Raw genomic sequence first — 15,346 nt, 5'->3', positions numbered from 1 at the left:
TTCTGCGCTGTTTTCTTTAATTTGGTTTCCTTCCCTCCCAGTAACAGTGTCCAACAGAATACTTCCCTATTCCTCGTTTTAAGTGAATCAGCATAAGATTTATTTAATTTAAACTGGGTCCCTAATATGGAGTGGTGAAATATGTAAGTCATACGATATGTTAGGAGTGCACTCAGTAAATCTTAAAGTTACCTAGAAAAGCTAGTGCTTGTTTCTCATGACATACAGCTCTCTAAATACAAATACTCTTCCTTTTAGCTCTTTTATACACAAATAGTCATTGATTGAACATACAATTCAAGTTAGATTCAACAAACTTTTCATGACAATTTTAAAGGTACGTTCAGCAATGAACTTCTGTAGGGCACTGTCGATGAAACAATGTGGTGACAACAAAAACCAGATGGTTTATGCATATTAGAAAAATATGCTAAATAAATGCTATGGTACCTGAGACAGAGTCAAATTCAGTTTCAACAAAAAAAACCCAAACAACTGTGGTAGGAACTTCAGTCTCTATTCAGAGATTTACCTGACAGGCAGCAGCCCATTGGTTTTACAAGAGGAAGTCAGGATGCTTGCTGAAACTATTTACTTTGTCCCGAATGAAATCAGGCTCAAGCCAGGACTTCCAAAGAAAAAAATTAATCTAAGCTTTCAGTTTAGTTTAAGTACTCTGTTAAATTAACAAAATAAAATGGACAGTTGCAGATGACAAGGAGCAGAGTGGAAACAAGTGTTACAGCCATTTCTGTTTTTCTCTACCTTTGAAGAAAGCTTAGGTACACTTTTATACAGAAATGAGACTACCGATTTTAGCAGACTTTAATTTTTAATTAGTTAGATAATCCATAATTTCATAAGGCATAGTGACAGTTTAGAAGGAAAAATACCATCCCTTAGAAAACTTTTTTGATGCATGCTTCAGGAAGCGTAGAATTTCAAGGCGTAAGGAACTTTAGTTAGCAAGACATAAGTTATTATGCCAGGTTTAGTAAATCTATTTTTTTTAAATTAATATACACATTTTAAAGACTTTCTTACCGCTACTGCAGTTATTTCAAACATGAGAAAAATTGTAAATGCATCCAGAAGATACAGCTTTGACCCATGCTAACTTAAATATATTCAGGGCCTATTAATTCCACCCTCTCCGTTCCAGGTTTGCCTGCAGCTACGGACTTGGCAACATGCCCCAGATTGCCTTGGGAATCATTACAGACTAAGTAGGGCCTCTAGTCTGGGAGAAAGCAGAGATGGGTTTATTATAGCAGCAGTTTTCGGAAGTATTTGGCACTGGCTTAGCTCTGGAGCGCTCCATAGACTTAAGGGAGAGCCAAGTAAGGACAACACTTGCTTTCAATAACTTCATCACGCACACTCTCATGCTTGCATTTACACAGTTTGAAGGCAAGGCACTTAACATCCTCCCAGATGAAGGCCCAAGAAGTATGTAAGAGGAACTATGGCTAACGTATTAAAATATATAAACCTACTTGGCTGTTCGGACATCAATGGCACCCTTTAGCTTTTCTTCACTGTCATTTTCAAAGTACATCAGCCTGGATTGTCTGAGAACAAACCATCGTTTCTTCCAGTTCCTTCTGGAAAGCGTAGATGATCCACCCCCCTTTTTGTGAAGCCAACCCTGCTTAAGTGCTTCCTGCTTGGAACGAAACCACAGGAAGGTCTCATCTTTCAGGACGCACCAGCGTCGCTTCCATGTGTTTATTAAGCCGCCTGGCAAGAGACACAGATGTGGGTTTACACGTAGTTAAGACAAACAATTATATTATAAAACAGAAGCTGTGACCAAACCCACGCTGGAAGATGCTGACCAACAATGCTGCAGTTAAACTGAGTCTCTGCTGTAAGCCATGAAACCAAAGATCTCATTTTTGTATATCCTTAAGGCCACCAATATTGTTGGCAATCTAAAGACTTTTAAATTATAAATTATAATAAATCTCTCTCTAAAAAACCCCATATATGTAACATATATATAATTATACACCCTTATATATAACATATATAAAATAAAGAATAAATTATTAAAAAGTCTTATTGCATGTAAGAATCACATCTTTAGCACTGTTTTCAATGTATCCCAATGATAATCTAGGAAAAGTTTAGTGTTACACCCTTTCCTCTCTCCAGGTTATTAGGAGGTAACGATGTTCAACTCAACCACAAAACCTGAAAAAGCTATACTCGAGTAGGAAATATACCAGTGTGAGCTCCGTCACACCAAAGTGGGGCTACGTGGCGGACAATACACCTTGCACTGTACTTACATCACAGTCATAGAAACCTTAACCAAATCAAGTCAACTGAGGTCAGTAAAACTGGTCTGCAATGTGGAATGCTGTCTGTGTTATAAGGTTTGGGGAGATGGAATCAGCGTTCCTCAAAATTTGGTACAGTTTGACTCTGTGCGTTATTATGCTATATTTATACTGTATATTCCGTTGTTTACATGCCAGAAAAGATGTAAAATGAAACAGAGGCAGCCCAAAATGTTAACGTTCCTTTGCGGATGGGAAAAAGGCTGCCAGCTGTAAGCTGCTGAAAGTAACTTAATTTGAGAGCAGCTCTCTCCAGACTTTTCTATTACCCTTTGAAAAATTAGAAAATAGCTTAACTCTACAGCAAATTGGAGTGCAAGGTCTAACAAACATTTTTTTGTTATTTTGTGTATTTAGCAAACTCTGATTCACCCAGTACCTTTCATGTACAGAAAGCTGTGAAAGTAGGGCAGGCTGACACAGCTGTAGACTGAATCCCTCCGGTAGGAAAGTTCATCATCTGTATCAAACCTGGAGTCAAAATCTTCTTCACTGTCTTCAAACTACAGAAGAGAGGAATAAAGGTGAAACGATCTCTCAGGAAGGAGTTTAGATGAAAATGGTTTAGGAGTCTTCAGCTAAATCATCTTATGTTGTATCGGAAGGACATGACTCCTCGTTGCTTTTCGTCCAGGTCAGAAAGGAAGGAGTACACCGCAGGAAGTTGCAGCTGGTCCCGTCTGATTATACACTAGCTCTAATGTCAGGTAACGAATCTAGGAAACAGCTTTGTAGCTGCTGAGGAAAGTTATCCCTTCGCAAGACCATGGCCAGCATATACTACCTTGTGCTACCTCCCTCCATCATTGAAGTGCTGTGGGTAACAGCTTAGAAAAGTCTTGAAAAAGAAACATATTCCACAAGCTGTGGTAATGGCTTCCTCCACCCTTACCCCAAATAATAAGAATTTCTGTTCTGTATCTGACGCACACCCAGAGTCGCGCAACAGGAAGGAGTCCTCAACACAGACAGCTAAAAGTGTTTTCTCTCCGGCAAGAACTGTCAACTTATCGCAACGACCATGGTGGCTCTTTGACCGGCTTTCATAACCTCAACTGTAACAGATATTTTAGTGTTAGCATTCAGCCAGCGTTGCTGAAATACTTCTTCACTTTCCCAGACACACAGTCGCACAGAAGTATTCTGTGACAGGTAGAGGGAATCATATTCTTCCAAAAATATTTGCAGGAGCAAAGCCCACATTACGCTCAGTAAATGGCACTGAGAAAGAGCTGCTCAGTATGAGTGTCTGCCTCAATAATTTTAGCCATCATGTGAAATTTACTCTCCAAGTCATCTGAAAATTCACCTGGCATTTCAGGGACTTCTGCAAGCAGCTTATTGCTCCATACTGCTGCAGCTTGCATCCCTAACTGAATTTGTTTTTCCAAAATCAATTCCCCACCATACTACTGGTACTCCTCCCTCGAAACACAGATGCACACAGAAGAAGTGTGCTTATGAATTGCATCCAAGGCCGTGCATCGAGCTCCTCGCCAAATAGCGTGCAGTTCTGCATTAAAACAGATGGAACCATATCCTTGCATAAGCCTAAGACTGCAAGCAGCATCCCAGCTGCCTCTAACTCTAATGCACTCACCCCGGTGGCATCTAGATGGCAACAGACAACTATGTCCGTACGCAGCCTAAGCAAGTCAAACTACACAACACAGACATTTATTTGTAAGAACAGCCACAGTGACTCTACGGCTGCCCAGTGGGAAAAAAACCCCACCCAAAATAAATCAGAAAGCACGTATCAATTATTAGATAATAAAACCAGTGATACTTACAGAAGACTGAGCTCCTTCAGAGCTAAATCGGTATGCTCCAGAGCTATTGTAGGTCCCCACTGAGCATCGGTAGTCCGGTGACCACTGGCTACTGTGCGAATTAGAGAAGGTCACACTGCTACCAGAAGTAATAGCACCATCTTCATAATCGTCTTGGTCATAATCATAGTCTCCATCGGGAGAAATAAGTTCCACAGAATTTGGGGGTCTACACGATACATTTTCTGGCATGCAGTACGTGGATTCACCACTTGAAGAGTTGTGGAGACTGACCGTATCGTGGGTAGGAGGTATAAGCATGGTGTTGCTAGCAGCAGGAATTGTTGGCACCACAGTATCATTCATATAGGGATCCTCTTCTGAGGAATCATCACTTGTTCTGATGCCACTGGTCCTTTGATCAGAATGGCCATGCTCACTGGGGTTGGGCGAATCCTTAAATGCATCATCATCAGCTTCAAAGCCCTCATCTACCTCCTCCTCAGGATATGGCTGGCTGAAGTTAAAGTTGGGCTTTTCACTGCAGGCATTTCCAGTCTGTTCAGTCAGCTCAGCAGGATACCCATTGCCCACAGAGAGAGACCTCTCAATGTTTCGGACACATTCATCAATCTCGTCAAAGTTCAGAGATTCCAGGAACTCCTGGGCTGCTCGACAGGCTTCGTCCTCGAGCCGCCGGAGTTCCTCGTCTCGAAGCTGCTGCAGCCTCTGTAGTGAAGCCTCTGTCAAGGATAGCTCCTGCTGCTTCTTCACACGCTGCAGGTCTTCAATTTCTTTTTCCAGACGCAGGATTTCTTCAACCTGCCTGCTTTCTTTCTGCTTCTCCACCTCTTGCTTCAGCTCTGCCTCCTTCTGGGCTTTCTGAATGGCAGCCAGTTCCTGCTTCTTTCTCTCTTCTTCAGCCTGCATTCAAAATAAAATAAAATAAAAAATTAAAAGAAAATAAAATGAGGCCCCTCAATGCAAGTTTCCTTTTAAAAATTTGTTTATTTCTAAACCACTACTGTCCCAACATGCTGTTCATTTAAAAGGACCCTTATCCCTACCTCAGAAAGAAAAGAAAAGGAAAGAAAAATGAAAGTATGATTGCGTTTGCTCAGAGATACTGGACAGCTGAAATACATGCAGAAAGTTCAAACTTTGCCAGAAATTAAATGAAGCATGAGGTGAAAGAAATTTCCATGCAAACAACTGTTTGCAAGTTTCCTTTGGCTTTATCTGCCAACTCCTGTAAGAAGTTTGGTTTAAATGCCACAGATGCCTCTTATTTTTTTAATGGCTGGGTTGAGATACTCAAGTAAACAGGATGGCTGAAAGCAGTAAGAATATAATTTACCTGCTGGGCAAGACGCTCTGCTTCTTGCCTTTGTCTTTCCCTAAAAGTGAGGGAAGCAAAGAAGTTAGTAAGTCAAGCTCAACATAAGCTCATCACGTACCTTTGCTAGGGCAGTATCTCAACTTGCAGAGATCATCTGCCACATGGAAAAGACAGCCAAAAAATAAGGTCACCAAGGAATACGTGAATATGAAACTACCATGATAGCTACGTGCATCTTTTATCAAAAGAACCAAAGGTTTCCAAAATCACTTGATCAAGAACAGCCTGAAATAAAGGCGATTCGGACCAAAATCTAATACGGCACTGCCAGGAGAGTGCTGCACGACAGCATACTGCACCTTTCTTCCTCCTCTCTTCTTCTTTCCTCCTCTTGTCTCTGCTTCTCCTCTAGTCGCTCCCTGTAAACGCGTCGAGCAAGCTGGCCTCGCCGCTGCTTCTGAAGGATTATGGCTGCTTTCTTCAGGCACAGGAACTTTTTCCTACCACTGAACGCTCTGTAGTTCTTCTGTATCACAACCACATAGTAGAGAACCTTTCTATACCGCTTTCTGGGAGATAAGAAAAAAAAAAAAAAACAAACATGCAAATTTCTAAGGAAACAAGGAATTAATAAGCAGTCGCAAGAAGTCTTGCCATGGTGACCTGCAGGAATGACCCCGTGGTAGCAAAACAATTTATTATTTCTAGCTTTGTGATGGTTTCTCCATTCTTGTTCACATTCTCCTTCATTTGAAAGGGATTCTCCCATTTCTGTGACAGTGCTGTCTGTGTCTTCATTAAGGAAATGCACATTACCCGTCTTACATATTCTTATGTCCCTGACAAAGAGATGCTAAAAAGACAGCCCTGTGTGTGTGCACACATGCAGAGAAAGAATATACATAGTTATTCCATATCTCTGAAAAGAAAGATCATGAACAGCAGGATAGCTCTGTCATTAAAAAAGAATGTAGCTTTTAAGCAACATAGTGGTCAGAATATAAGGACAGGACTAATATACGCATGAAGAGAAATTACCCCATTATGCAAACAAGTTTCCTTAAACTGTCTACTGATTTGTAGAAAAAGCAGAGAAATAAACAGATGGGATGAGCAACTCCACCTAACACACAATGCATGAGGCCAGGTAAACAAGTGAAACATTAATCAGTTACCTAATGTCGTGGTTCTTTAAGAACTAAACTAATTAGTTTTATTTGCCTTCTCTTTTCTTACCATGACGAAGCAAAGATAAATCTGAATCTCAGCTGGTAACTTGGAGCAGCCCCACTAGGTGCCATCCAGCTAGAGTTCCTACCATGGATCTAATGCCATGATACAATTATACGGGTACTGGCTGACCTCCAAACTTCTATACTGTCCTATTCATTATACTAAAACAATCCAAACTCTATTTTCTTTTATTCCTGGGTCTGGCAAAGATACCAACTGCTATTTTTCAAAAGCCACTTACAGGATTCGGATGCCTGGTCCCTAAGAAAAGTTAACAATTGTGCCAGAAGGATTTAACTCCATGGCACCCCAGCCATTTATTCCAAAGCTTGATTATTAATATTCTCATTTAGTCACTTACCGGGCCGCATAACCTAAGATGTGCGCTCGGATAATCATTGCTGCCTTGGTGACTTCCACCTCTCGTTGTTTCTCCAGCTTGTGTTCCAAGGACTCCCGGAGAAACACCTACACAAGAAAACTTCTGGCTTAACAACTCGTGGAGAGCATCATATATAAAGGACAGCCAGGATGCTGCCAATGTCAGTCTGAGTAGCAAGCCCCAGCTTTGAACTCAGAGACAAACATACCGTTTCAACAGAAAAGAAAAAAACAAAACGTATTCCTCTTAAAAGAAAATACCTGCAGATGATCCTCTGACTTTGAATTTCAGTGGGAAAAGCCTGATTACACTAATGGAAATTTTAATTAGAAGCAGGGTTTTTCCAAAAGCAACATAATTACTGGAATCATGAAACAGCTTTTCCCACCAAAGAGCAACATGGGCCAAAGAAGTTGTAGGACTTAGCATGAACTTCCTGATTTGAGGAGCACAAATACCACCCCGGTAATTTAGCTGTTTCACAGTAACACCAGGGTCCACAACCCCTTACAAGCCTCATTGCTTCAAACGACATTGCTATAAGCCTGTGGAAGTAAGCGGAAATTAGAGTGGTTTCATAGTTGGGTTGACTCGACTGCGTTTTCCTGGTCATTAGAGGGGGAGAGAGACACTCCACCACCGCCATCCACCCATCCAGGCTCTCAGCTGAGCGCTGAATGGGGCCATTCACTGGACTACCTCTTAGAGGCAGGTTTAGCCCACGGCATTGCCATATATTGAGCTATCCTGGCTTATTTCGCCTTAAATGAATGAAACTGCTTCTCCAGCCAAGCAGAGGCGTGGGGGGTGCAGCTTCCCTCTTCCACCCGCCTTGATGTCTGCTCTTTACTGGGCACCCACGAAACCCTGAGCCATCTCCTGCCAGCCCTCTATCCAGGCCTTCTCAACTTTTCCTTTTGGAAAGGAAATCTGCTGCTGTCAGCTAAAGGTGGCAGCAGCCTGGCACGCTGCTGCCTAAGACATGAGCGGCTGGAAACGTGCAGTTCAGTGATACTTTGATTATCCGGGATGAGCCAGGCAACACATCGCAACGTGGCGATGAGGAAAGTGTACGGACAGCGTGGGCTCTGCTAAGGGAGGAAGGATGCAAAGACATCTAAAAGCAGGAATGCTTCCTTGAAGTGTTTTTGTTTTTTTCTTGCTGTGAATCCAAAAAAAAAAAAAAAAAAGAAAGAAAGAAAGAAAGAAAAATATGCACTTTTGGGGATGTTCAAGTAGGAAAAAGGTAGTTTTTCCCTCTGTGTTTAGGGGAAAAAAACTCCCACCATCAAAGCCAAAGCAGCATGGCTCCTGAGGAGGTGCAGAGTTGTGAGTTTTGAATGTAGCTAGAACGGGGCTACATTTTACTACAAATTACCCAACAGTAAGGAACGTAAAAAAGCTCCACAGAAAGTCCCAGTGTTCCAGTATCTGAGTTGTATGGAGCACCTCTTTCTATGTGAAGTTTTTAGGCATGGCAAAAGCCATTTCTTTCACTCAGTGGGCAATCTGTCTGCTCTACACACACTGGCTTTAAAAATACAACAAAATTCCACTTCAGAAAGGCATTCAGCTACTTCCTGAACAAAAATGGATGTTCAGCACATGTTAATGAATGCCCGGTGTAATGCCTTTTCCCGAGCAGGTGCATTGCAGCTTGAGATGTAAAGGACAAGAAAAAAAAAATTACACCAAAGCTAAATCATCGCAGTGTTGTTACTACCCTTTTTCAATAACACAGGCAGGACAGTGCCCCATCCCATGTTCAGTCTGAAACCAAGCCCTCTTGTTCTCTTCTACAATAAGCTGTTTATGAAAACTCTTCCAAATGTGTAGCAGCTCCTGGGGGAGGATGAGCCCAGGGAAGTTACAAGAGAGCTCTGGCTCCTGCTGAGGTCCTGATGAGCAGCTGGTTAAAACAATTTCAGGTTCTGATAAATATATGTCCCTAAGATGCCAAAGCACTGTCTGAGGTCCGTGTGTAAATACTGTTAATATACATCTGAAAGTATAATGGGAAGCACAGCCCAGCGGCCTAACATCATCACTGTATTATCTGTAAGCCATTGTCTACAAAAGTGGGATGAAAGATGACTCCAATTGCCATCAGAATATTTCAGATTCTGTCTCTTACAATAGCTGTAAAATGACGAAATCAACTTTCCCAATAGCATCTCTGAGACTCCTTAACTGTGCAGAGGAGTGGAGGAAACCCTTCAAAACTATGCAGCTGTGGGGAGAAGAGAATGAGGAGGAAGGGTGTTTCACACAGAAATCAATCAGATTTTACAAAATATTTTTGCTACCTTATGATAACGAGAAAGTTTCACAATTCTACCAATTGACAGGAAAACTGCAAGCACAACACACAATTCAGCAAACTTTACGTATGGATCTGGTTTTCATTCTCTCTCCGCTACAGACGCCCTGGGAGCACCCACAGGAGTTACCCAGAGAAAAAAAGAAGAGAAGGTTATCTGCAGAGGCCTGGGGGATGATCCTTGGCAGTGATGGCCTGATATCTCTCCAGTCCTTTGCACCAGGTGTTTTTAATATTTAGGAAACCTCAAATCCTGCGTTGGGGAATCTTCTTCTGAGTATGCAGTGCTTTCACAGTATTTGTTCAGTTCAAGAGCACAAATTCGCAAGGAGGGAAGCTCTGCGCACACCTGTTGTCCAAAATCAGACTTGCAAAATGAGCATGCAAAAACACCCGGACTGTTTTATTTCTCAAATTAGAATCCATTCTTTTAATTAAAATAATTAGAATTTTTTTTTGGAAGAAAAAAAAGTTGTGGACAAAGTTCAGGTCGTCCAGTAGGACGTACATCGAGGTCTAATATAGGTAGGACATATATCAAGGTACTTCTGAAAAAGACTCTTCAGACTCAGATGGCAAACGCACTTAAGAGTTCAACTCTGACACACGAACACTGGCTAAATCAGCCACTGAGCAGGTATCACCCAGGTGGGTTTACAAGTATGAGTGAGGCTCCCTGCAGAACAAAAGTGTTAGCTCACATGCTCAATGCTTCTGAAAATGATAAAATCCAGCTACCACATTTTAAGTCCTGATCCTCACCAGCGCTATTGTTTGTGAGCAGTGGCAGAAAATTCAAGTGGGCTCTTTCTCCACGAGTGAAATCACCAGTCAGTGTCTAAGTGCCTTAGCAAATTCCTCAGCACAACAATTAATTGTTGCTATAAGGGCTTCAAGTCACCAACAGGCATGCGCAGCTTCTTTTAAGGCCACAAGTAATTACCATTACAACTACATCTCTGCAGCTGGGCGGTCTAAATCCTGTCCCCTCAGCTTTGTATAAGCGCCAGCCCCACAATATGCAGAGTCAGATAATTTTACCTTATTTTTTCCAAGCTGCCATTCAGTGCTTGTGTTGTCATACAGACGAAGTAGGACGGCACATTTCTCATGTAAATCTTCAGGCAGAGTTAAGTTTCTCATGAGGACTTTATACCTGGCAACCAAAAGTATTTATTACCTCATTTAAGAGACAAGTTCTATTTTTGCCATATGATTTTTTTTTTGTTATTAGATTTTCACTTTATTCCTCAACATGGAAACGTTGATTTGGTACCTGTGAATTGCATCTGAAGTGCACAAGTCAGTGCGTTTACCTTTTATAAAAGTCTTGAAAGGGCCTCCGGACTGGGAAACCAGCCCTCCGAATCCTGACTGTCTCCAACATCCCGGAATAGCGCAGCTGGTTAAGCACCACTGTCTGATCAAACTGGTCTGGCATCTGAAACGAGCAGGTTCAAAACAAGGGTTTTAATAGCAATGGTTAGAGATGTCAGGGGAAATAAACAAAGGGCAAATTACAGGAATCTGAAACGCACAAAGGCTACAAACTGGCTACACAATGTCTTAAAGGACAAGAGCAGTTCTGAGCATATAAAAATATATCTATAGGATGGAAATAAAGGGGTAATTACACAATATCCTTTCCATAGACACAACATTTAAAGCCATTTAATGCAATCAGGCCTCTCTTTCCGTTTCAGGTATACTCGCAGGCCATTGCTGTGCAGGAAGAAACGACAGGAAGAAGCCCAGGCAGCTAACAGGTCAGCAGCTATAAGCTTGACTATTTTCCCTCTTTAGCAACTGAATTTACAGTCCCTGTAGATGATCCCAAATGTTTAAGATACACAAATACAGTGGTGTGATACAGTTTTAGAAAAAAAAACCCCACAAAACAAACCCACAACAAAACAAAAAGGGCAGAAAAGATTTAATTTTTAGTGTAGTGACAATTCATCTACTATGGTCAGGGATGGAAGTTTGCCAGCGGTACCTCAAATCTTAAATACGCTGTATTTCAAAGAGTTTCTATTTGCTGCTATTCTGAACAGAAGAATTTTCATCTGTAAACAGAAAAAAAAAAATCTGCTTATCTGAAATAAGTTTCCCTTAGTTTGGATGCAGTTCTTCCAGCATCATTTTTCATTTAGAAAACGAATAACTCTACAGCCACTCAGTCATGAAAACCTGCGAATACTGATTAGTATATTCCTGCCCTTGGGAGCCAAAGGAATCCCCTCGTCCCACCTCAGAATCCCCCGAGTCACCTGCGCTTTCACCACGCTTTGAGGTAAACCAGCCACAGCCACACAAAGCTACTCAAGATACTGCTAATTGCTGTCTTGCAAAACGCTGGCAACCCCAACACCAAAATAACGCCATATGTAAATACCCCATTTAATCAGCCCAAACATCCACTTTAACCCATCAGGTCACCCTCCTGCAAAGCCATTTGCAGGGGTGGAGTACAGTGCTTAGCATCCCGCAAGAAGTAGTTCAGAAGGTGGGATCTCATAGATACAGTCAATGGTTTATATAAGATCTGAAGTCCTTCAGCTGATAGAAATGCCAGCAAGATCAAGCCCTGAGCAACTGTAAATCAGAGGACTCTCTGCGTGTTTATTAACTGGCTTTAATCATGCCTCTTGTTCAACTTAGCAAATAAATGACTCCCCAAAATTTTAACTTATACGAAGTACTTTCAGGAAAGCACAGACCCAAAAGTTCATTTAAAATACCCAGTCTAAACTTTTCCACCAGCACCTTTATCCATAAAACAAAACACTGTGTGCTAGTGATGATACCTTTGAGTTGTTACTTAGCTTCAAAAATACCGATAGATTAGCGTCTACCTCCTTCCATTAAAAGGCAAAATGTCTAACCCGAAATGTCGCTACTCTTCCTTTCATTAATTTCTTTTCTGGAGCAGAGGTGAGAGACTCGTCTGGAGATGCCTCAGTCCTTCTGCACGGAGGTGTTGCAGAGCTGGGCGGGGGCAAGCCCTCCCCCAGCACTCACCGGTCCTCTGGCAGCGAGAGACTTCCCAACTTCTTCCTTTGGTACAGGGGCTAAATCTCATATGGAAAAACACCACAGCCCGGCCCCTCCTCCACAGCCAATAGCACTGAGCAAAAATGAAAACAATTTGTGCTTTAAGAAGCGGCTGGTCACCACGGTGAGCCGAGCCCTGTCCTGCCTGGGGTAATTAGCGCTGTGTGCCTGCAGGACCTGATCCAGCCCCAGCAGGCGGACGGGGGCTGTGGAGAAATTCAGGAACCCCAGGGAACTGGGGTTGTTCAGCCTGGAGAAAAGGAGGCTGAGGGGAGACCTTATCGCTCTCTACATCTACCTGAAAGGAGGCTGCAGAGAGGTGGGGGTCGGTCTCTTCTCCCAAGTAACAAGCAAAAGGACAAGAAGAAACAGCCTCAAATTGTGCCAGGGGAGCTTTAGACTGGATATTAGTTAAAATTTCTACACAGAAAGGGTTATTAAGCATTGGAACAGGCTGCCCAGGGAAGTGGTGGAATCGCCGGCCCCAGAGGTATTTAAAAGATGGATAGACGTGGTGCTGAGGGACATGGTTTAGTGATGGTGTTCGTCAGTGTTCGGTTGATGGTTGGACTCGATGACCTGAAAGGTCCCTTTCCAACCCAGGCAATTCTATGATTCTGATTTCCATATCCACGTGTATAAAAAAAATTAATACTCCATAGGGGAAAAATGCCTCTGCGAATGATGCGAACAAACTCTTCTTTCTCAACAATGCGCTTCACTTGTATTTTGCCACCACCAGTAAAATACACCACAAGCAAAATCTTCGTATCTTAGTGAACACGCAGTACGAACGCCTACAATAAAGGTACTGATACTGTCACGACTGGTACTGCCAACAGTGTTTTCCATAGGTGCCCACCCTATGGCAGCCAGGCGTGTTAGGGAACTAGCCTTCCTTTGAATGTCCCTGCACACTCCTGCCTGTCTGTTTCTGATGATGCCGACAGGGAAGGGAACGGCTGAACACGGACGCAAGCACAAAGCACGAGGAGAAACATCTTCACCTTTTGCCTCATGTAACCCAAGGCTGATCGTGCCACAAATGGACACAGGTCAACAAATCCTTTTTTTTCTTTGACACTATACATGTTCTCAGTCCTTTTACCCCACCTTTACTCGTTGGCTCAGGAGGTGACATTCTTCGCAAGACTTGCAAACAAAACAGTATTTTCGGGGCAGTGAGGCCAGGAAGCAGATGCACGGATGGGAGTGGGGATACACCAAAGCCAGGCAAAATTCTGGTGACACTACAGACGTGTCCCCCACAAGGCAGCCTCTCAATTTGCAAGGGAGCACCTCCTGCTTTGAGAGCCAGATGGCTGCTGCACCACCTAATCCTTTTATTGCCAGCCCCGGGCATTTAAAAAGCCAAAAGTCAGCCACAAGGCTGGCTTGAAAGCTCATGTTACTTTTTAGAAAAAACTTTCTCCTTCCATCCCTGTTTTCAGGCGCAGAGAAAAAGGCAACATTTTCATGATCTTTCTCCAGCGACTACAGAAGTCGGAAACAGCCCTGCTCTGTCACCAGAAGCTGGGACTGTCACACAGTCACCTACCTTCAGAAGCCTGCATTTTAAAGAGACGCATGAAACACTGCAAGAGACGTTAACGCGGTATCCCAGCAGGGCAACATAAAGACCATCGCCATTTTAATTACATAAGCACACTCCTTTCACTTTACATTACTAGCTATTTTTAATTGCTCACAGAAACATGAGGCTATTAAATTGGAGGGTTAAATCCTGCCCTGGTGTATCACTGAAATTACATCTGCAACAAGTCTGGCTGCTTTGAGTAAACAGGGGGCGGTGGCAGGAGATGTGCTGGACTCCTATTTTACACTCTGAATATGGAGTACCAGAAGCTACTCCCCATCACCTGGGGGTTTCTGAGGGAGCCATCGCAGCAGCTGTTCAGTCCTCAGCAATGAGGAGAGCTGCAGCCGGTCAGAGAGGGGGACGAAACCCTACGCACTAAAATGCATCCAGGGTTTCCTAGATCTAAGGCAAGCAACCAGAAGAAGTAACAAACGCGGTGCTGTGCACAACACCACGGCATCCGGCATATACACCTTATGACTTGGCGATACGTTGTACCTCAGGTAGTTTTACTCTGTGGATGAAGAGAATTTCAGCCTCAACTGCATAAACACTTGCAGGCAGGGATAAACTTAAGCATAACTTCCAGTCAGCAGGACTCCTCGTACTTAAAAGACCAATTGCACGTTCACTTATTGAACCAGAGCGCAAGTACTGTATATATCCCACTATTAAACTGCAGACACTTCTAAGACAGAGGATGATGACCATCTCCACCCAAACGATGCTCAACGCAGCACTAAGGAGTTAAATTTGCAATGGTAAAAAATCTCCATGCAAAGAGCGACCTGTGCAGCTGATGTTCAAGTCTTGTAGCTTTACTGGTGCTCCTTCAGACTTCCCGTGGTAAGCAAGCTAACTTTCGGATTTATACCAAAGTAACACAGGACAGGACTCTCCGGGGCCTGCTAAATTTTTACTGGTGTTGCTGTGAAAACTGTACTCGTTTCACAAATGAACACTTGGGAAGAAATTGTATTCTGCAGGAAAATGTCAGATAGACAACAGAACCGTAACTGATTTTAAAACAATATGTCTTCCAAAGTAAAAATTTGAAGGTAAGACTCCTGCAAAGTAAGATCAACTTTATAAAAGAGAAGGCAACAGAACTGATAGTTTCCAAAATTGTCCAAGAGATGCAATCAACTTCAAATCAACTTAATTTTCAATAGGTATTTTATGAAAGAGTGGCAGCTCTAAACCACTCTAACACAGAAAAATCGCCAGACAAGGGCTAGACTCACGTGGGTCACAGCCTTGTTGGGGCACTGAGCAACATCAATGTGACATTAATAGCTACA

At 42.7% G+C, this 15,346-nt stretch overlaps 1 protein-coding gene across 1 annotated transcript in view; it reads right to left on the bottom strand.

Moving 5' to 3' along the window:
* MYO10 (myosin X) overlaps nt 1–15,346 on the bottom strand; it is a 170,160-nt gene that overhangs the window by 21,599 nt on the left and 133,215 nt on the right. Inside the window, exons 20-27 of the mRNA XM_074576167.1 lie at nt 10,708–10,832; nt 10,433–10,547; nt 7,051–7,157; nt 5,816–6,025; nt 5,475–5,514; nt 4,139–5,041; nt 2,725–2,848; nt 1,497–1,740 (exon numbers count right to left, since the gene is read on the bottom strand). Coding sequence (XP_074432268.1) covers nt 1,497–1,740; nt 2,725–2,848; nt 4,139–5,041; nt 5,475–5,514; nt 5,816–6,025; nt 7,051–7,157; nt 10,433–10,547; nt 10,708–10,832 — 1,868 coding nt within the window. The remainder of the gene's footprint in view (nt 1–1,496; nt 1,741–2,724; nt 2,849–4,138; nt 5,042–5,474; nt 5,515–5,815; nt 6,026–7,050; nt 7,158–10,432; nt 10,548–10,707; nt 10,833–15,346) is intronic.

This window comes from Larus michahellis, chromosome 2 (assembly GCF_964199755.1).
Source record: "Larus michahellis chromosome 2, bLarMic1.1, whole genome shotgun sequence".
NCBI classification, from domain to species: Eukaryota; Metazoa; Chordata; class Aves; order Charadriiformes; family Laridae; genus Larus; species Larus michahellis.
Note: the sequence above shows the minus strand (reverse complement) of the source record. Positions and strands in the feature narration are given on the sequence as shown.